General features: G+C 41.3%; 1 protein-coding gene across 1 annotated transcript in view; it reads right to left on the bottom strand.

Moving 5' to 3' along the window:
* Positions 1–17635: 17635 nt before the first annotated feature.
* Positions 17636–22156, bottom strand: part of DTX3L (deltex E3 ubiquitin ligase 3L) — a 727283-nt gene continuing 722762 nt past the window's right edge. Inside the window, exon 5 of the mRNA XM_044075006.1 lies at positions 17636–19037. Within this exon, the coding sequence (XP_043930941.1) occupies positions 18968–19037 (70 nt within the window). The 3' untranslated portion in view covers positions 17636–18967. The remainder of the gene's footprint in view (positions 19038–22156) is intronic.

The following is a 22156-nucleotide window of genomic DNA, read 5'->3' as shown; positions in this document are numbered from 1 at the left end:
GTCCATGTGCCTTGGACAGACTTGCCCGCGTAATGCCCGCCCCACCCGAGGCAAGAAGCGTCCGTGGTCAACGTGGCTTTGACTGGGGGAATCACAAAGGGTCTCCCTTCTTTGAGTTCCTGTGCCTGTAACCACCAAAGAAGGGAGTCCCTGCATGCCCTGCTCAGGGGAATCGGCATGTCTAAGGGATGGACCGATAGCGACCATTGGACCTGGAGAGTCCCCTGTAACACTCGCATTCGCAGACAGGCATGAAGAGAAAGGCCGATCACTGCTGACATAGACCCTAGCACCCTCAGGACTAATTCTGCTGGAGGAGCGGGGCTCCGAAGAATGTCTAAGACTTGGAGAGACAAATTGTTCAGCCTGACCGATGTAAGAACCACTTTGGAGATCCGAGTATCCAACCTGGCCCCTATGAATTCTAGGGCTTGAGTGGGGCACAGGCAGGATTTCTTTAGATTCACTGAAATGCCCAAATGATGGGCCAGAGAGAGGGCGTAATCTCTCGCCACACCCAGTAGATGCCTGTTGGGGGCAGTGAGGAGCCAGTCGTCTAGGTAAGGGAACACCTGAATGCCCTGGAGTCTCAGGTGGGCTGCAACCACTGCCATGACTTTGGTAAACACTCTGGGGGCTGAGGTTAGGCCAAATGGAAGAACCCTGAACTGATAATGACTGGCTCCTAGCCGGAAGCGGAGGAACCTCCTGGATCGTCTGTTCATTAGTATATGGTAGTACGCATCTTTGAGGTCTAACGAGCACATCCAGTCGTTCTCCCGCAGAAGGGGGAGAAGAGATTGGAGGGTGACCATCCGGAACTTTTCCTTGGGTATGAACAGGTTCAGGGACGAGAGGTCTAGGATGGGTCTGAGGTCCCCCGTTTTCTTTGGCACCAAGAAGAACCTGGAGTAATAACCCAACCCGGACTGATCTGGGGGGACGGGCTGGATGGCTCTTTTTCTTAGCAACTCTGAAATTTCCAGAGCTGCGGACTCCCTCTGATGGGGTGGAACATCGGGGAGACCTTTGGGTTTGGGGGGGTATGAACGGTATAGTGTAACCTCTGGATATAATCCGGAGCACCCATCGATCCGTTGTAATGGACTCCCAGTTTGACAGGTGCTCTGATAATCGCCCCCCGACTGCCTCCAGAGAGGGACAGTCGGGCAAGCCCTCAGGGCTGTTGCGCGGGTCTGTCCGAGAAAGGTTCTCTAGACCCGAAGTTATGCGGCCCCCCCTCTGCCTCTGGGCCAGCGTCCACCTTGTCCTCCTCTGCCTCTAGAGGATGAGTTGTCCACAGCAGGATGGGATTGCTGAGATTTACAGAACCACAGCTTCTTTTGCCCCCTCTGATTCCTGGAGAAGGATCTTTGGGGGCTAGAGAAGTGGACTCCAACGGCCGACAGCGTCTTCCCATCCTTCTCGCTTTGGACCAGCGTGTCGCGAAATGTTGAGCCAAATAAGGCCGAACCGTCATAAGGGGCGTTCGCGAAGGACGCCTTAAAGGGTTCCGTGAAGTCGCAAAGGCGGAGCCAGGAGTGACGTCGTAAGACCACTCCAGCTCCGCTAGCTCTAGCGGCTCCTTCCGTGGCATGGGAAAGAAGCCCCATAGATGTGTTTGATATGGACTTTAGAGTGGCCATTCGAGTCTCAAAAACCTTTTTGTCTGGGACCGACATGGACTCCGGAGGAGCTGCAGCATATTCCTTAATTAAGTCACGCTGTAGCCTAATGGTGTGTGCCATGTAGTTCAGCGACCTTATGGCAAAGGTCGCTGAAGCAAACATCCGCTTCCCAATACCGTCCAATGCCCGGGACTCTTTGTCCGGCGGGTGGACCGAAGAACTTTCCTGGGCAAGTTCTTTCCTAGTGGCCGCCGCCACCAACATAGCATCAACAGGCGCGCCTTTGGACCAAGAAGGTCTATCAGAGGGAGGGCTGAGGACCTTGTCCGGGCATCTAGGGATAGGCTCCACGGTGTCAGGTTCTTTCCAAGCCCTGGTGGTAATTAGATCCACCAAGGGGTCGGCTGGGGGGGGACACCCAGGAGGTAGATGGGCCTGCCTCAAAGGCCTCCAGAAATACAGACTCATCCAGGGAGGACTTTTGGGCAGACCACCCCCCTCTTATACGCAACATTTCCATGATGTCTCCGAAGGAGACTTCTTCAGGGGGTGACCTTCGGGAGCCCTCCGTATCATCCAAATCCATATCCATGGTAATGGACTCGGGGGAGTCCAGGTGCCTCCTTTTGCACTGATGCTTCCGAGGCGCCTCTTCGGCGGGACTGTCCGAAGAGGGCTCGTCTGCAGGGTGGTGTTCCTCCATAGGAACCAACTGGAGGGCTTGGGCAGGCTGTCCAGATGGACAGATGATTGAAGACAGACCCTGATACAGTGGGGGCACGGGTGGATCCGAAGGCCCGGTCGGGGACCTGGATGACCTCGACAGTACCCTCTCCACTACCTCAAAAGCCGAGGGAGATTCACTGTCCCCAGCCTGAGAAAGTAACCTCCCTGGCTCCGAGGATGGGATCGGGGTTGGAGCCGAAGCAGTCGGACCCGAGGTAGTGGTGTGCTCCGACCCAATCAGCGCCGAAGACACAACCACCCTCTCGGATCCGATGCTCAACCCTCGGCCCCGAAAGCTCGGATCCGACAAGCTCGAAGGTATAGTCGGCGTCGAAGACACAATCGCTATCGGCACCGACGTATCCCCGGGTCCGAAAGGGCCTGGATCCGATAACTCTGAGACCCGAAAATGGGTCGGAGAAGGAGCGATCGGGGCAAAAATGGGGGCTGCACTCCCTCCCAAAGGGGGGGGGGGAGGCAAGAGTATCCCCATCTGCATCTGGGTCTGCAGAAATCTTTGCATCATCCGATCCATGTCTGCTTTGGAGATGCTCCGTGTAGACCGCGAAGAGGCAGTTGAGGCGGGCCGGGAGGGCCGCCTCGAAGACCTCGAGGGAGACCTATCCTCCTCCTCCGGCTCCGGAGAAAAGGAAGGTGAATGGAGCCGAGAGGATGAGGATCCGGAGACCCTCACTGGGGACTTGAGAATTTTCTCAGGCGGAGCCAAGGGATGAGACTCGGCCCACCTTTTTGATCTGTGACCCTCTCTGTCTTTGTGCTTCTTCTCTCTGTGGGAAGAAGCACTAGACTCCACAGCGCTGGTACCTGATAAGGGAGGTTGAGTCCCGGGTACAGCTAAGGGAGTAGCCGGTGCCGAAGCTACAGGAGTAGCTTGAACCCGGCTGGGAGAGGAAGAAGAAGCCGATTCCTGGGGGAGTTTTCCCACCAGGATCAGCTTGTTCTTCCTGTCCCTGAGTGCCCGGGGGTTGAAGGCCACACATATCTGGCAGGCCTCCGATAGATGGGCTGCCCCCAGGCACAAAACGCACTGAGTGTGGCCATCAGCTGGGGAAAGCTTGTGGCCACACTCAGTACATTTCGAAAATATGGCCTTAGATCCTTCAGCCATAAAGCCCTCTCACACACACACCCAAACACTAGGGGGGGGAGGGGAAGAGATAAAGTTAAACTAAGGGAAGATTAGTTTTTTTTTTTTTTTTTTAAAAGGGTTTTTAAGGGTTTGATTTTAAAACACACACACACAAGTTTAACCAACAAAAAAAGTCTATAATTAGAACAATCTCACCAGGCCAGGAGCTCTTCACTATGAAGCAACTGTCTTTAGCCGCGGCAAAAAACGATCTGAGGTAATGTGGTTGGTAGTAAGGGATTATGGGTAGGGGGGAGGAGCTAGGAGCTCAGAGCTCAGATCTTGGAGCTTGGAATGCTGCCGGTTCGGATCCGAGGTCGGATCCGACTACCCACAGGTTGCAGATCAAATGAAGTAACTACTTCAGATCAATTGTTTCCATACAAAACATTACAGTACAACGAATACCTACAACCGACATCACATATACATAATCACCTTCCAACAGTAGAATAAAATCAGTAATACTAATATTCTGTATAACTGCATACAAAATAATACTCATCTTTCCCTAGCAGTGGCCAGAGCTGCAGGATTCTTCCCATTTGGTGTTTTCTCTTCACCTTTTCTGTTTGATTTTCTTTCCGGTTCTCTACATTTCTTCTTTGCTGGCATTCAGGCCAGTAACTGAATTTTACTTAAGCTGACAATATCACTGGCTCTTACTTCTCAGTTTCTTTTTCACAATGAGAGACATGAAATTAAGCTGTTGATCAGTGTGCAGCTATCTTGGAAGTTCATCTATTTTATGTCCAACCTTTATGATGAAAATCTCTGTGCGGTTTTAAATTTTGCTTTAAATGATACCTGTACTTAATGTTGTATATATTTGTTTAGTTATTACATGTTCCACTTTCCCAGTTAACAAATGTTAAATAAATAAATAAATGTTGGCTACTTTACTTGACAATACACATAAAAAATGAAATTAGTGTCTATAAAATATAAAAAAAAAACTGACAAATATGTTCACATTATACTGGGCAGTCAGTCTGGGTAGATCATTTGAGGCCTAGCATACCCATCAATACCCTCTGCATGTTGATTTTTCGATAAGGGTTTGAGGGACCAGCTCAGGGGCTATTTTTCGTATTTTCCATCCATTCATTCATTCATTTATAAATCCATCCACTCATTTATTCATGTATTGTTTTGAAGAAGGTTAGGGAGCTACTTTGTCAATATGGAGGGGGGATTCAGTAAATAACACATCTGCCACATACATTATAGAGTTTAAAGCACAGATACTTTGACAAGATTTGAACTTGGGATCCATAATTTACTAGACCAGTGCTCTAATCCCTAAGCTACACATGAAGCAATATGCCCAACTCCTTTCACATATTATAAACCACCTGGACTTGTTACAAACAATCTACAGTATGAAGTTAGAAATTATTTTTGAAGAACTATGACTTGTTCTCAGGATATTCTGTACATTTCCTGCAATAGTGGTACTGAGGGTGTTTAGAAAACATGCATTTATTAACTGCTGTCTGCAATCATTTATGTCACAAGACCAATTCAGCAATATCATCAGCAGAGTCTGAACTGCCTCAAAACATATAACTGAATGACACAACTGACGATTCTGCAAGCAAAAAGGGATGATGCCTACTGATACTGTAAATAATAGTATGAAAATACTCTAAAGGTGAATACAGTTCATTCTGAAGATTAATAGAAATTATACCATGACCCCCCCAAAACGTGCACGCTGATTGGCCAGCGTGCCCGTTGTAAATCGAGTTATACTAATGAAAAAAGGTCCGGTCGCCCGGACTTTTCCATTAGTATAACTTCGTTTAAAACACTGTCTCGCTATGTTAAATGGGTATAACATAGCGAGACAGCTTTAAAATAAGCAACGGAGATCTCCGTTGCTTATTTTAAAGCTGTCTCGCCATGTTAAACCCATTTAACATAGCGAGACAGTATGTTTAAAACGGAGAAAGCAAGATCTCCGTTGCTTTTTGAGTGTCTCGCTATGTTAAATGAGTTTAACATAGCGAGACAGTTTTAAAATAAGCAACGGAGATGTCCGTTGCTTATTTTAAAACTGTCTCGCTATGTTAAACTCATTTAACATAGCGAGACACAAAAAAGCAACGGAGATCTTTCTTTCTCCGTTGCTTTACAACTCTGATGTACTGCGCAGGCGCCGCAGTACATCAGAACTGCCGGATGCCAGACATCTGCGGAAGGGCAGTAAACAGGCATTATACTATGCCATTATTTAAGAAAAGTAATAGTTTCTTTTCTTAAATAATGTCATGATAATAGCAACCACGCCTGGGTGTGGGTAATGCTAAATTTACCCACGGTTGGCTTTGTTTGGTCCCTTGGGCTTCGCCCTCGGGACCAAACCACGCCAACCGTGGGTAAATTTAGCATTACCCACACCCAGGCGTGGGTTATTGCTATAATACTATTTTCAATAAGTCCCATGTTGGAAGCATAGCACCATTGTTCAGAATGTTAAGAAACATCCCCAAAACAGCACCATTACTAGAAACTGCTAGCAGTATTTTGTTAAGCTATCCTTGTGCTTCTCTATCTACCAGTCAGTAAGGGCTATCACAAAGTAAGAAGAACAACAGGAAATCAATGCTCTCCTGTAGTCCTCAGCAGTACTGGAGCTCAGATAAGAAAATATAAAATTCATACAGCCATATTTCTTCTTCCTACATTCTATTGTCAGAAGTTGTAGTATATGTATGAAAAAAGATAAAATTCACAGTACTGCTAAATAAAGGGAAAAACGGGTATGTTCATAATACAATGATTTACCAATAAACAACAGAACACTAATATGGATGGTACAACATAAACTTTATTGGCTGTCACAGTTGGTCTTCGCAACCAGCACTGCTCAAACAGACCATTCTGACTGAACAGACAACACAGACATAATTCACACCTTCTTCCTCCTAATTTTAGTTTTCCTATTGATATTCTTGTAGCTTTAAATATTGACAGGGATTCCTAAAGGTTACCACAAAGTGTAGACTACATGTACACTTGGTGTAATCTTTCTGAGTGACTAGAAAGCAAACAAAATATGAAAAGAATGTTCCTGAATACATATTGTGTACACTTAGCGTAGGCTTTATTGAATCTGGCCCCACATTTAAATTGACTGGTCTGTCCAATACTGACCAATTCTCTGTTTTGCTTTCAGCACCACCATGTCTCACAGCTCAGAAAGTCAGTAACTTACATGGCTCTTTTTCCTGTACTTTCCATTCATTACAAATCTAATTACTATGATTAATATATTTACATATTTATATAACAGATACAATTAACTTTATAAGCAACAATTTTACACTTTGTGCCATGCATGAATGAATCACAATAAAAATTAAACCACTTATTTTAATATCTAGTTACTAGTATACTTTCACAAATGAAAAGATTCAGTTCTGAACAAAATTATTTTAGACTAAGTCACAAAACAGCTTCCATACTCAGTAGTATGGTATAATATAACAATAACCCACGCCTGGGTGTGGGTAATGCTGGATTTACCCACAGTTGGTGTGGTTTGGTCATGAGGGCGAAGCCCGAGTGGCCAAACAAAGCCAACTGTGGGTAAATCCAGCATTACCCACATCCAGAAGTGGGTTTTTATTATTATACAATGACATTATTTAAGAAAAAAAAATAATTACTTTTCTTAAATAATGGCATTGTATAATGCATCCTTGCTGCCCTTCCGCAGCTGTCTGGTATTCTGCAGCAGTTCTAATGTACTGCGCATGCGCATGCTTATGCAGTACATCAGAGGTGTGGGCAAAAGCAATGGAGAAAGCAAGATCTCCGTTGCTTTTTAAAAACTATTTTGCTATGTTAAATGAGTTTAACATAGCAAGACAGCTTTAAAAAAAGCAACGGAGAATATCCGTTGCTTTTTTAAAGCTGTCTGGCTATGTTAAACCCATTTAACATAGCGAGACAGCTTTGAAAAAAGCAACGGAGAAAGCAAGATCTCCGTTGCTTTTTAAAAAAACTGTTTTGCTATGTTAAATGAGTTTAACATATCGAGACAGCTTTAAAAAAAGTAACGGAGAATCTCCGTTGCTTTTTTTAAAGCTGTCTTGCTATGTTAAACTCGTTTAACATAGCGAGACAGTGTGAAGCAACGGAGATCTTGCGTTCTCCATTGCTGTAAAAAAAAAAAAAGAGTTACAGTAATGGAAAAAGTCTGGGCGACCGGACCCTTTTCCATTACTATAACTCTGATTTACAACATGCATGCTGACTAATCAGCATGCACGTTTTTGAAGGGGTCGTTATATAATGGCCATTATATTTTTACAGCACTGCATAACTATAAAACTTAAAATGTAATAAATTACTCTGTAGAAACATACAGTTGTTTGAGCATAGTCAACATAACAGAAGTTCAAATAACAGGCCAACTCTCAGTACATGACTAATAACTGCAGATGACCACCTTCCAATCAGACTTCCATAACTTTCAAAACATCCCTGGTGATAGTCTCTTTCCTACCATGACAACATCAGTACAATGTTCTGTACTAAATTTAAACAGCAACGCAGCCTGAGTCACTTTCTATTATTATTTTTTTTTTATGAAGTAGAGTATTACAAACAGAAGTCCTAGGGGGGGTATTCAGGAATTAGCAATTTCAAGTCTTCCATCATTAGGCCTGCTAAGTTATCACCTATGTCATGCAAGGTGAGGAGAATCCCTTATCATGTTTTCAAAGCAGATGAGTTGATGAAGAAACAATTAAACTGGCAGCCTACAACCAGACACAAGGATAGTGATAGACACTGATAATGTGATCCAGACAAACAGAACTTTACTGAAGTCTGGATGAACAGCAATGTGATAGCTATCTTTTAAATCTAGAGTTATTAGGAAATTTGGAGGAAGAGGAGGTAGGTTGCAAAGTGATTGCATTTTGAATTTTAGGCACCGTCACAAATAGGTTTAGGAAATAAAGATCCAGGACTGGTCTCCAAATATTTTCTTTCGTTGGCACTAAAAACATACTTGAATAAAAAATATCTCCATGGTACAAACAATGCTTCTAGTTACACTATGTGTTGTCGTCTATTTTGCCTTATCTTTATTCCTCTCCCACATGTAGAAGCCAACTTGAATGCTTTCAGAAATTATTAACTTCTAGCTTTAAAAAGTATTTATCTCTTAGCAACTTGCCTCAATAGAAACATAAGAACCAGAGACATAGTTGCCTTCAGTTACAAGGTTCTCATGTTACACTGTGTACATTTATTTGCTAAAGGAAAACTTTTGTTGTATTCAGTGCTCTCCTGTGTACTTGCCTCCACTTAAAACTTGTTATTAGATCAAGCCAGGGGTCTTAATTTAGTCATTTCCCTATGCAAACATAAGAAAAGCATCTCAATGCTACTTATACCATGATCTGTATACTTTTGCATCCCATCCCACATTTCAGCAACCAAAGATTACAGCCTGTTATCTTTATGTTTTGTCCAGGTTTTCTTCTCTTTTTAAATTACAATGCCTGGATTCCTTACAATCCAAAAAAAAAAAAGAAAAAAAAAGGAAGTTGAAGAGGAAAGAGGGATCCTGTTTTCTTTAGTATCTTTATAAGCAAGCAACTGATCCTGAGTGACTCTACGGGAAGGCCCTATAGGGTTTTTGTGGCACATCTTATGGACACATACTACCAAGCCCTTCTTTTGTGCAGATATCCTGAGGACAGCTGGATACAGCAGCTCAAATTTCGTACCTGCCTCTCAACACTCCCTGATTGCCGTAATAAATTTGCTCCTCTTCTGCCTGGTGTACAGTGAGTAGCCATTTTCCAGAAACATCTAATGTCTCCAACTTTTTGGTACTTTGCCCTTCTGCTACAGTTTTGTCAGAATCAACTCTTTCTGCTAGTAGGACTGCATCTTTACTAATACAGGTCTCAGTTGCTTCTTATCACCAGTTTGGAGCATACATACAATGTGCTCTTTTAATTAGCTCCTCCTGTGAAATACCAGTCCAGTTGCTTATTTATGCCGTCATAAAATTAATACAGTCCATCCTTTCCAGTTTCTATGGTACAGCAAAAATCTTGGGTTTTCCCTATGTGCTCTGTCCTCTAATTCTACCATTTTGAAACATCTGTTATTGAGTAGTCTCACAGTCAGCCAGCCTTTTTTTCATTTCAACCTCTTTTTGTTGCCGTTTTCTCAGTGCATTTGAATATCTGTTTAAAGTTTCTTCCATTTTTCCAGCCTTTTGTTATTTGATTTGATATACACCTTCAATGTTTTATTTATTTTAAGCAGCTCTAAGTACATTGGACTTATTTTTCCTCTAGAGTACTGCAAGTTATGTCGTGTATCAAAGCTGGAGCTTGAACTGCTTTTGCTGAACAGCTTCAGAATTCTTCCCAGTCATCATTTTTTCGTCAGCTTTTGTGGCTGATTTTCTTTTGGTTCTCTAAATATCTTATTTGCTGGCATCCAGGCAGTGCATTTACTAGCCAGTAACTGAAATTTACTCAAAAAGACACATTCATTGGCTCTGTTTTCTGAGTTTCCAGCTCTGAAATTGTAATTCTAGCCAGTTTGGGCTGATTTCTCTCCCTTTCAACTTTCTGGCTTAAAAATGCGTGTGTTTGTGCATTTTTCACATCGTACAGCACCGCTGGGCTACAGTTAAACTATTCCAGATGCCAGAAAGTCTGTTCTTCAAATTCTCCCTTAGAACTAGCTGGTTTCTCAGTAGTAGCATTAAAATCTGAACTCCTGTAACTAGCACTTGCTCTAGAACCTGCTGGAAAGCACTAGGAAGCCTTAAACTGATACAAGCACTCAACTCTCCTTGTTAATAAGGAGAAAGTAATCGTAGGCACTAAACAGCTTATAATTGCAAACTACCTTGCAAAGGTAAGGGAAAACAGCTCTTGTACATTACAAAAAAGCACCTAAACAGGCATGTCCAAGGGTCAGCTTCCGGTGATTTCTCCTGTCCACCTGGTGAATCTGAGCATACTGGAGCAATGCAGCAACTACCTCATGTACACATACAACCCTCTCCTCCTACCACCCAACACTACAACCTGCGAGAGATGCACTTACATAGCCAAACTGGAAGCAAAGCTCTCTCCAGCCAAGATTGTGCTAGACAGTCAAGAGGAGAAGGTTAACACCTGCACTACACCTCAAGCAACACATAGCCCTTCAAAACCCACACCAGCAACACACACACATAGCAACACTAAACCCACATATGCAGAGGCACTTAACATTAACCTGCTCAAGCAACAAGGACCTCCGAAGCTGAAACGCAAACACCAGTCACAACCAAAGTGGCACATAGCTCACAACACCAGTGTGCCACCCAACAACAGCCCCTAAGGCAAGACAATGTACCCAACACTTTAGTCATAGGTGACTCTACAGTCAGGCACACTGATGTCCCACTCACCAGGCTGAACAAGGAGAAAATTACAGTGGGCTACCTGTCAGGTGCCAGGATCCGCCACATAATGCATGCACTCAAGTACAAATACAGCTCTGTCATTGTCCATGTTGGAGTGAATGACTTGAGACGTACCTCCCTGGACTACATGAAAAGAGACATGGAAGAGCTCTCGGATCATGTGGCCCAGGCAGGTATGACCCTAACCCTGAGTAGCATCCTACCTTCGCCCAGAATGATACCACAGTATAAGGACAAAATGATTGACTTCAACAATTGACTAAGCTTCTGGTGTCATTCAAAGGGGATCCAGTATCTGTCTGTCTGGGATGACATGATCAACAAACCACAATGCTTTGCCAGAGATGGTCTGCACCTGTCACCCCTGGGATTCAGGTTACTGGCTAAAGTTCTTGCCACCCCTATAGTGCCTTTTTTTAGGCAAGGTTCAAAGGACAAAACCACCACCGTAACAGATAGTAGCATGCAAAATCTGAAGTTAATGCTACTCAATACAAGAAGTCTAAACCTCAAAATGTACTCTCTCGAGTCACTCCTAAAACTGGAGAACATCAATATCCTGGCAGTAAATGAGACCTGGTTCAAGGCACCAGAGAGCACCCCTGCAATACCAGGCTACAATTCTTACCACACTTTTCGGCCACCAAACCAAGTGGTGTCCATATTCACAAAGGATATTCACACCTCCAGGCTAGTTGCCCAACACAATGCATCTGAAATTCTCCAGGTGGAACTAACACTTGGTAAGACTTCAATGCAAACTGTAGCTTGCTACAGATTCCCCCACCATGCCCCCAAGACTCTCACTACACCTTTCTAAACATACTGGAAAATATTTAAGATATAACCAAACACCCTAATACTGGGTGATTTAAACTATCCTGCCATTAACTGGGAAAACTACTCAGGTACCAACACCTTTTCCCAACGGTTCTTTGAATTCATGAATTCCAACGCCCTGGATCAACTAATCCATTGTCCCACCAGGGGCTCCAATATCCTAGACCTGGTCATTACTAACAAGGGAGATAGATGCTCCATACCAGTGGTCACCCCCCTCATTGGTCAGGTCTGACCATAAGCAAATCACCCTTGACATCCACATCCCACCCCTCAGTAAGGAAACCACCATAAAAAACTTCTCCAAAGCCAACTTCATGCTACTCGAGTCAGAAGTGACAAACTTCATGACACCCATGCAGACGTGAGCTGAAAGTCGACTGCTGAATCCTACACTAAGGCACTGTATGAGCACATCCACTCGTGCATGAATCGTGCCATCCCAAATAAAACCAAGATGCTCTCCTCCAAAAAAAGGAAGCCAATCTGGTGGTCCCCTGCCATAAACAAACTATACAACAGAAGAAAGTAACTGTTGCAAAAAAGAGGAAAATCCCAGGATGCAAAAAACTCCCTTACCAGCCTCAGTAAGAAGTTGAGATCCCTCGTAAAATCCTCCAAAGCTAGTTATGATAATAAAATTGCCAGAGATTCCAAAGACAACCACAAGGCATTCTATAGTTATGTCAAGAATCTAAATGGCAATGCTCAGATCTGCTCTGAGCTACAACAGAATGGCATTAAATATACTGATCCCAAGGATATTGTCAATATCCTGGCAGATGGATTTAGTGCCAACTTCACCCCCCTGTCACCCCCTAAAGGGCCCATCTCAATACCAAAAGATTGCTAAATTCCGGTAATCACAGCCATACAGGTAGAAAGCGAACTCTCCAAAGCTAAGAATACAGCATCCATGGGACCAGATGACATCCCGGGCTGTGTACTACATGAACTACAAAATGAACTGGCACCTCACCTAAGTGTCATGTTTAATCATAGCCTCACCTCAGGCTTCGTGTCCACTGAGTGGCGCACAGCTACAGTTATCCCACTCCACAAGGGGGGATCCATCTTGGATCCTGGGAACTACCGTCCCATCAGTCTGACGAGCCTGATCTGCAAGGGCATAGAACGCATTATCATGGAACTTATAAACAAAGACAACAACCTTCAAACACTGGACCCCACCCAGTTTGAGTTTGTGAAGAGTTGAGCTTGTCTCCTGAACCTGATTGACTTCTTTGAATCAGTCTACAGAGCTGTGGATGAGGGTAAGGCGGTCCCAGACAGCCTATCTGAACCTTGCCAAGGCCTTCGACAGCATCCCCCACTCTGGAATCACAGATAAACCTACTAAGCTGGGAATAAATCCCTATGTCACTCGATGGGTTGCCAACTGGCTTACTGACAGAACCCAGACTGTAAAAGTAGCCGACTCCAAATCCAGCTCAAAAGAAGTGGAGTACCTCAGGGTTCAGTCCTGGGACCGTTTTTGTTTGGCATCTACTTCTCTGAAGTACAGGCCAAAACTAAGAGATTCTGGCTAACAAAGTTTGCAGATGACTGCAAACTGGGAGCCATTATTGAATCCCCAAATGATGTGGATATTCTACAAAAAGGCCTTACAGAAACAGATGCCTGGTGCAAGAGCCATGGGCTCAAGCTTAATGCCAAGAAATGTATAGTCATCCCCTTTGGGAAAAAAACATGTACCCATGAATTACCACATAGGTGGCAGTACACTAAACACCGAAAGTGTGATGAGAGACTTAAGAACACAGGTGGACAGTGGTCTCACCTTCAATAACCACATCGCCACAACATTGCCACAACAGTCAGGAAATACGTCTACATGGCACACCTCATCACTAAGGGCTTTTCATCCAGAAAAAAGGAGGTCATTGTCTCACTGTACTCATCCCTCATTAGACCCATTACAGAGTACAACACCCCATTTGGTATGTACCTCACAAGACATCTGCAACAGCTGAAAAGGCCGCAGAAATATCTCACTAAAAGAATCACAGGCCTAAAGCAGATGCCCTATACTGACCATTTAAAAAAACTCTGTGGCATATCGTCTATTCAAAGGCGATCTCTGCTTAACATACAAGGCCATGTCAAACCCTGATCTGTTGGACATGCTCCACTTAAAGAAATCCCAATCCTTCAGAGCCACATGTTCCAGGGATCTAAACCTTGTCATCACAATGAACAAAACATGCTGGAGGGATAGGTTCCTGACCCAGAGACTCCCCATACTCTGGAATAGACTGCCCACACATGTCAAACAGAGCACCTCCTTGGCCGTCTTCAAAAGGAACCTTGACGATTGGATGGGAGATAGGAAATTCACCCCGGACTAGACAGGGGTCCAGGGAAGTAAATATTGGTGGAAGAAATATCCAGGGAATTGTTATGGCTAGGCTTGTACAGGCCCTATGGTCAATAGCTTACTACTAACCTATGAACCTATTGTTTTCACAGTGGGAGAGCTGAAATTAAGCTGTTACTCAGTATGCAGCCATCTTGGAAGCTCCTCACTTTTTATCCAAAGGAGAATTTAAAATCTCATTTTTAATTTCATCTGGGAGATTCTGAGAATGCATCCAGGGAATCCTCTTCAATACAATACCAATGGCCAAAGCCCTTTAAGAATTATCAACTGAATCATAAACACACTGTAAACAATGAGTAGTGACTTAATAACAGAAGAAAACTAAATTATTTAAAGCAGATTTTTCATCACAAAAAGCTGCAGACAAAACATTCCTCATATTGTCACAACTAGTCAGAATAAACTAACATATCAGTTTGAGAATTCAAAATTCTAAAAATCAAAGTTGCAGATGCATATAGTTTTCCCCATACTTATCAATAATCTTCACATTCTTATCAGAAAGAGAAGGACTGGAATTAACTAAGTGCTTAGCAGCAATGGGATCAACTAAAACTATAGCTGATTTTTCAGGTTTTGGAATAGTGTGTAAATTTTAAAAGATTAAAGCTTTATATATCCTATCTGCCTTTTTAAGGGCATCTGGCTGATTATCAGGAAAACTGCAGGTAGTAACACTCACATCCTCCAAAGCTGACAGAACTGGAGGATCTGTGTTAGAAGATGAGTGATCTGAGGGTACAACTAATGGCCACAACACAGGCACCCACTTGTGGTTGAGGCAAATTGCTAGCCTGCTATGGTGTCAAATACTGTTTGCTTAACTTTTTCTTTTTGTGGCTGGAAGAAGGACCACCAGTTTGCACCATGTTCAAACCAAAAATGGTGTCTCTTTCCCTGGGAAAACAAGTAGCAAAAACTGGTAAAATTTCAGTCTTCAAATGTCACTTTTTTACAGAAAAAAAAAAAACCACAGTAAAAAGCACTATAAAACACTTTTGCCAGCCACAAAAAGTAAAACAGAATTTCTCCACAAAAAATGGTTTTGAACTACTTAAACTTTTAAAATGACAAGAAAAAAGAAAGCTTGTGTTTAAATGTTCAATAGTCTTTTCACAGTCTATTAAAACACAAACTCCTAGCTTTAAATTAACAGGAAAGTGCTATCAAACTTTTTTAGGAAGGTTTTTCCATGAAGAGAACTTATCTGCCAAGCAAAGGAACAGCAAAAGCTAACTGTTGATCCTCAAATGCCACATAAGAGCATACTTTTCCATGACAGAAAAGCTCTGAAGGGCATGGCACCCAAACCTGCCTTTTTAGTCGGTTCAGCTCAATTTGGAAGGTGCCCTGAAGCTTTGGAAGCTGGTTGGCTGTTGCATCCTTGCAGGATATAATCTATATTGCTTAGTTTACTGCACTAGTGATTAATATGTGCCTTACAGTCCATATAAAGGAAAATACTTCTCTTACTCTGTTCAAATATAACTTGAATGAATGGCTGGGTAACTACAAATTAACCCCCGGTTTAGAGCCCCTATCCTTCATGGAGATGGAAAACATGTAAATTTCATAATATATCTTTGCTTGGCCAACACTGGGTTATTTAGAAGCAAAATATAAAGGCTAAAAACTACCATGGTGATGTAAGAATAGGCTTCATAAGATCCTCACAGATCAACAGCCTACTAAGTACCTATGAACCTCGCCCAGAATTTGTGAATGGTCAGCTAGAATGTCAGTAACACCCTGAGTTGAGGAGGATTATTTAGAGACATGAAAACTCAGTATCACACTTACACCCTGTCATCCTCTCTTCACAAAGATGCCTGGGCACTGGCACCCAGCTGCAGTAACATCAATTTATGAGATCTGCTTCATTGCTGGACTCCCACTGTTCATCCCCAAACAGGCTAAGATAGATGGGGATATTGAAATCTGGAATAATGTTCAAAGGGGTGGACAAAGCTAGACTAATCAGGAACTGATGCCTTTGGGCAAAAGAAGGATTGAAGAGGTTTCTATGGCTATGTGCTCTTTGTGCATAGTGGCCTCAATATTCACATTTTTGGTTTCTGCATCTTCCTGCAGTATAGATTTTCCTTTGGAGGCTTTTTGTTTGTTTTACATTGTTTCTCTGGTTGGGGAGGGAAGAAGGTTCTAAATAATAAATTAGCAAAACAGATATATTTTACCAAACTGGGGTAAGTTAGTTGTTCTCTGGAATACGTCTAGGAGACATTGATGGACTGACGAACACATAAACCTTGCAGCAAAAAATAACCAATGGTTGCAGGAATGTTCTTGTCTTTACTAATGAGAATCTTCCTTACATGCTCAATGTAGAAAAGAGGCAATCTCCAATGTGGGGATGTCTAACAACTCTGCAAGTCTGGCCAAAAAAGACAGACACCTCCCTACAACCGATGTGCATGCATAAGGAATTTTACTGCAGTAGCTCTCCTTATGACAAACTTCTACTTTATCTCAAACTGCATCACAGAACAAATAAAACCAAATGTCTTGCAAAAGTAATAACTAAGACAGTGTATAATCTTGAATTACTTTTGGCCATATAAATTATAATGACCTCTACACATTCTTAAGTAACTGCAAAGAAGGATATAACCTATTATCTCATAATATACCCATCAACACTGAATGTCTTTGTTCTCTAAAGCTGTAATGCAGAGTAACTGTGCATTCTGATATATCAGTTTATATTGTAATGTTCAATTATATTTGCAAATTCTTATTGGGCCTCTGATTAAAACATATGTACAGGAATCAATAAATCAATTTCATATAATCTCTTGTTGAACACTCTGCTTTCTTTATAACTATTTAAACAACAAAATAAATCTGTTGGATAAAGCAAAAATAAGGTTAAAATAGTACTGTTTAATAACTGGTTGTGTCTTTCGGCTTTTCCCGGTTAGGGGTCGTCACAGCGGAACTCCGGTCCACTAATGATTGGCAGTTGATTTTTACGTGCTGAGTTGCCAGCCCTAACGCACAACCTTCAACGAAGGTACGCCCATTCACGCATGTCTCCACAGTAGCTGAGAATCGAATGGGACAACGTCTTGCTGTGAGGCGACAACGCTACCGCAGCATCGCCACCGCGGATCATGTGAAAAAATAAAAGGTAAAAACAGTAATGTTAAATAAAATCAGGCATACCTATGTATATTACGGCTAAGTGCTGGGGGGGGGTTTGCACAGATGCATTGTAAGTAAATGCTGCAGAATGGAAAAAAGGAGGGTCCAACTCAAGCAGCCCTGTCTACCAAATGAGATACTCTTTATGTAAATTTTATTAAGATGCAACAGTTTATATTATTACATTAAAAACAGAACAACACTAGAGTACTGTAAGGGTATGGTTGCACATTGAAGATATTACATATTCTGACACCAGAAATACAGTAGACTTTTCATTCCCGTTCATCTTTTATTATAACCACTGTTTCAGCTTTATTTAGGATGAGTCTATAAAGTCCAATAACCTTTTTAATCAAAAGATGAAATAAAGTATAATTTTAAAGGGAAAAGCTTTGTTTTATCAGAACTACATTTACAGAAAATATGGAGGAAAAAAACAAACAAATGGAAAACTAATGTTTACAGCAATAAAACATATGCTTATACACCTATTAAAGGAAAAATCAAATTCAGCAAATGTTAAGGGTTACTGTAATTTAACTTATACACATACAGCTCAGCAAATGAAAGATTATATTCTGCAAATGTTAGCACCAAATGTCTAAATTTTAAGTTACTTTTGCTTAACAGTCACAACCACTTTCTAACCATGAGGGACTATATATATAGATTAAATAAATTGGTTTACAAAATATATATTGATCCTAGCAACTAAAAAAAAAACACCATGCGTACAAAAGTACATCATATATTAAAAGTAAAAAACAAGCATCTTTAAAGAGGCATCTGCAACTTTTAGTGCTCAGTGTGATTTTCCATTACCGCTTGCATCACTGAGACAATACAGTATACATTCTTTTCCAAATACAGAATTTTTTTCATGCACAAGCATAAACACACTTTCCCCCCATTAAAATGGATACAACTTCCTTTCTACAATCTGTATTGTGGTTAATTCTTCTTAACAGGGGGAGATTGATGTTCCTCTTTAACCCCACCGCATCTTTCTGCAGTAATTCACTAAGTTTGGGGTGTCAGCCTCTCCTTACAACTAGTATTATTACTAGAAAAGAAGGTTATAGAAAGGAAATTGATGGCACATCCATCCTTACAGCAACTTAGCAAAATATATGATGGCTTAAGGGGGATGATCTAGTGCTAAAAGTTACAAATTATGCATGCATCTCTCACTTGAAAAAAAGTATGACAGGTTTGGACTGCAATTCAAGAATAAAATGCTTTAGACTATGACAGTGTAGTAAACAGTACACTTATCACAACAGAATGCATGAATTTAAAGTTTATAAAATGCAATTTAAAAATAAAAATGCTAAATTGTTGACATTTAAATTCCTTAATGAAATAATTATGAAATAGGTATTCGCAATTTTGAAAGACAAAGTGGGTCATTACAATAAAATGTCGATATGTCCATACAGAATATTTCAGAATCTGTTTTATATTAACGTTGATCATCTTAACTAGGGCTGTTCATAACAATAAAACATTTATTTTCTTCGTGGCACACTTCTCATGACTAGTTGCACTCAAGTGCTGCAGTTACTGGACTTAACTTTTAGCCTGAAAAGTTACTTGATTTACTCAATTCCCTTGGCTTTAAGCTCTTCTCGAACACGTATGAGGTAACCAGGGTCAGGATAACCAAAGCTGAAAATAATGTAAAATGCAAAGAATTAGTTAAATAAAACTTAAGAACTCTAAAAAGCTTTGAACTTTATACTTGTCACTGACATGTGTTAATGTTTTACACTTGATGGTAGTAATAGGGGAAGGAGTTAAAAGAGCCCTCTAATGAAGATACTAGAGACCAATTTTTTTGCCATTTTGTAAAGGCTTCTCAAAAGGAATACAACAAACACATACTGCAAGCAGCAAGAAAATAACAGATTTATAGAATGTGGTCAAATAAGGGAATGTCATGTCAAAATAACTACAAAAACAGCAGGCAAAAAGGCTAATAACAGCTGACCCCTCCCCCCCAGGGTTAATGAATGAATGAAATGTTCCACGAATTTTGAAGCACTTCCTCCCTCTCTTCTGTGGTGGAAGGAACTGTGCTACAGTTTCAAAGCTGTAAAACACTTAGTGTTCCTACACTTTGTTTCTCTTACTTTTATAATATGAGACTGGGTAAAGCTCCACGCACTGTAAACAGTTATGGTCAGACATTTCTGACCATAACTCCACTTGTTATGTGTTCTCAACATAAATGTCAAGGCTCACCTCTCTAGCTTTACTCTTCAGGTGAATTTCTTCCTGTCCACATCTCAAACACATATGTTAGTTATGTAGCAACTTGAAGAACAGCAGTAAAAATGTCCAACAGCTATGTAATATTTTATTAATCCTGTTGCTCAGACTATTATACAATGAAACAAAATATATCTGATTTTTGCAAGATTCAATATTATTCCTTTTTCCATGCATGACATTTTGACACTGATTTAAACCCAGTCTAAATGGTACAACTCTTTGTAAAGACTTCTTAACCACATTGTAATTATAACCCCTGTTAATAAGCATGTAAAAAGTGTACCTTCACTCTCTTACAAAATCCTCCCAATCACTACAAATTCTGTGCAATCGAAGAAAAAAAAAAAGAAGGCCACAAGGGTTAAACAGCAAACTGTAGTGCACTGCATACCAGAATTATGATCAAACATCATGGAAAAGACAAACTTGTTTATCACCTCTCTGACATAAGAAAGGTGGCTACCAGCTTTTGTTAAGTACCCCTCACCACTGTTGAGCTCCAGTGTTGCTCTACAGCGTAAGCAGTGGTCAAGACCACCATGGAAGAAAGTCAGAAAAACTGTGAAACACCCCGTTCAGCCTTCTGAAAAAAATAAGGCTGAATGAAATGTTCCATGACTTTTGAAGCACTTCCTCCCTCTCTTCTGTGGTGGAAGGAACTGTGCTGCAGTTTCAAAGCTGTAAAACACTTAGTGTTCCTATGCTTTTTTTCTCTTACATTTATAATATATGAGACTGGGTAAAGCTCCATGCACTGTAATCAATTATGGTCAGATATTTCTGACCATAACCCCACTTATGTGTTCTCAACATAAATGTCAAAACTCACCTCTCTAGCTTTACTCTTCAGGTGAATTTCTTCCTGTCCACATCTCAAACACATAAGTTAGTTATGAATGCAGACCCGATCATAACCCTCATCGCTGTGGACAACATATGCAGACGAGAGTAATATATTCTACCAACTTTACAGAAAAAAAAAAAAAAAAGCAGGGGAATGCAACAAACGAAAACTAAAAAAGATTAATGTTAAAGTGAGCGCATACCTCTCAATTGTCCAAATTTCCACACAATGTCCAGATTTTTGCCTCATAGTTTTGGTCTGTTCTTCATAATATTTGTGAATTTCTGGCAAATCAGTGGAATGATCTGAGGATTTTAGTCACTAAATAATGATATACACTTGTATTTCAGACTTCATATCCTTCAGAGAAATGCATGTTAAGACAAATCCTGTTATTCTAGCAACTTTCTAAGTTTATAAGCACATTTTTTAAAACCTGTCACTATTCTTAGACCTTTGCACTCCCCATCCCCCATTCTCTCAGGCTTTGTGTAGATTTTTTGCTCTAAGAATTTGAGAGGTATGTGGGCCTGTAAAGTAACTCAAAACAATATAGAACATTTTAATATGCATACTTGGCAGCAGAAGAAAGAGGGCTTAAACACATAAAGAACTCTGAAACAAATGTGAATTAGTAAGAAATAATACATTTAAAAAGAAGACAATAGACCACGAAAAGCTCATGTAAACAATTACATAAAAACTTTAGATCTTCAAGAAGACATTAGCTAGCACATCAAACAAGCATATCCACCACTAAAGGACAATTTACCAGGACTGTCCAGACACTGCTTATCTGAGGCCTTCTTGGCTTATGTCAGTGGCTGTTACCACCACTAATGTCAGAAATCATACAGGCCCCTCCTGTACTAAAGCAGTAGTATCCTGGAGGTAGTTGCCTCTCCCTCCTTTGTTCTTTTACAGTAGTAACATGGCATGTCCAATCACCTGGAGGAGACAACTGCTATCAGTAAGGGGAATGGGACTAGTCCCACCTGATTAAATAAATACGGAAATAAAATACTAACATTTTAAATTAAACATAACTCCTTGGAAGTGGCCATTCTGAAAGAGAATGCAAAGAACTAACAGAGAGAAATAGTATGTTCTATGTGAAATCTCTTGAAGGGACACCGTTTTTTTTTTTTCAGAAGCATCTCAGCGAGCTGATCGAACATGTATTATCAACACCAAACAGGTGTCCATTCGGGTGTACAGACTTTCTCTAAACTATACTACACATAGGGATCTCAAGGCAAATGGCAACTATCAGATGCAAGTTAGGATACTGTAAACAAGAAGAAGGCAGCATTAAAGCAGTCTAGCTGTAGTAGCCACAGCAGCAGTAGCTCTGAGAGTCCGGTATCACCATCTTAGAAAGGTCAGAGTGGATCCTAGCAGCATGGTGCAGGCTGCAGTGCTTGGAAGTATATGCTTTATTCCATGATGAAACTGTGATGCAGTAACGTTTCTTGAAACATAATTACAAGCATATAAAGTTTAAATCTGTTTTAATCCTAGCTAGCACATTTCTATGTTACATAAGAATAATATTTATTATATTATGCATACCACCACCTAACAATAATGCCCAACTCCACTATACTTGATCAGCTCCCATACTGACATGACAGGCACAATGGTACAAGTTATTCTTCACCAGGAAGAA

This window comes from Protopterus annectens, chromosome 6.part0 (assembly GCF_019279795.1).
Source record: "Protopterus annectens isolate FY-2018-M chromosome 6.part0, PAN1.0, whole genome shotgun sequence".
Classification (NCBI taxonomy): domain Eukaryota; kingdom Metazoa; phylum Chordata; order Ceratodontiformes; family Protopteridae; genus Protopterus; species Protopterus annectens.
Note: the sequence above shows the minus strand (reverse complement) of the source record. Positions and strands in the feature narration are given on the sequence as shown.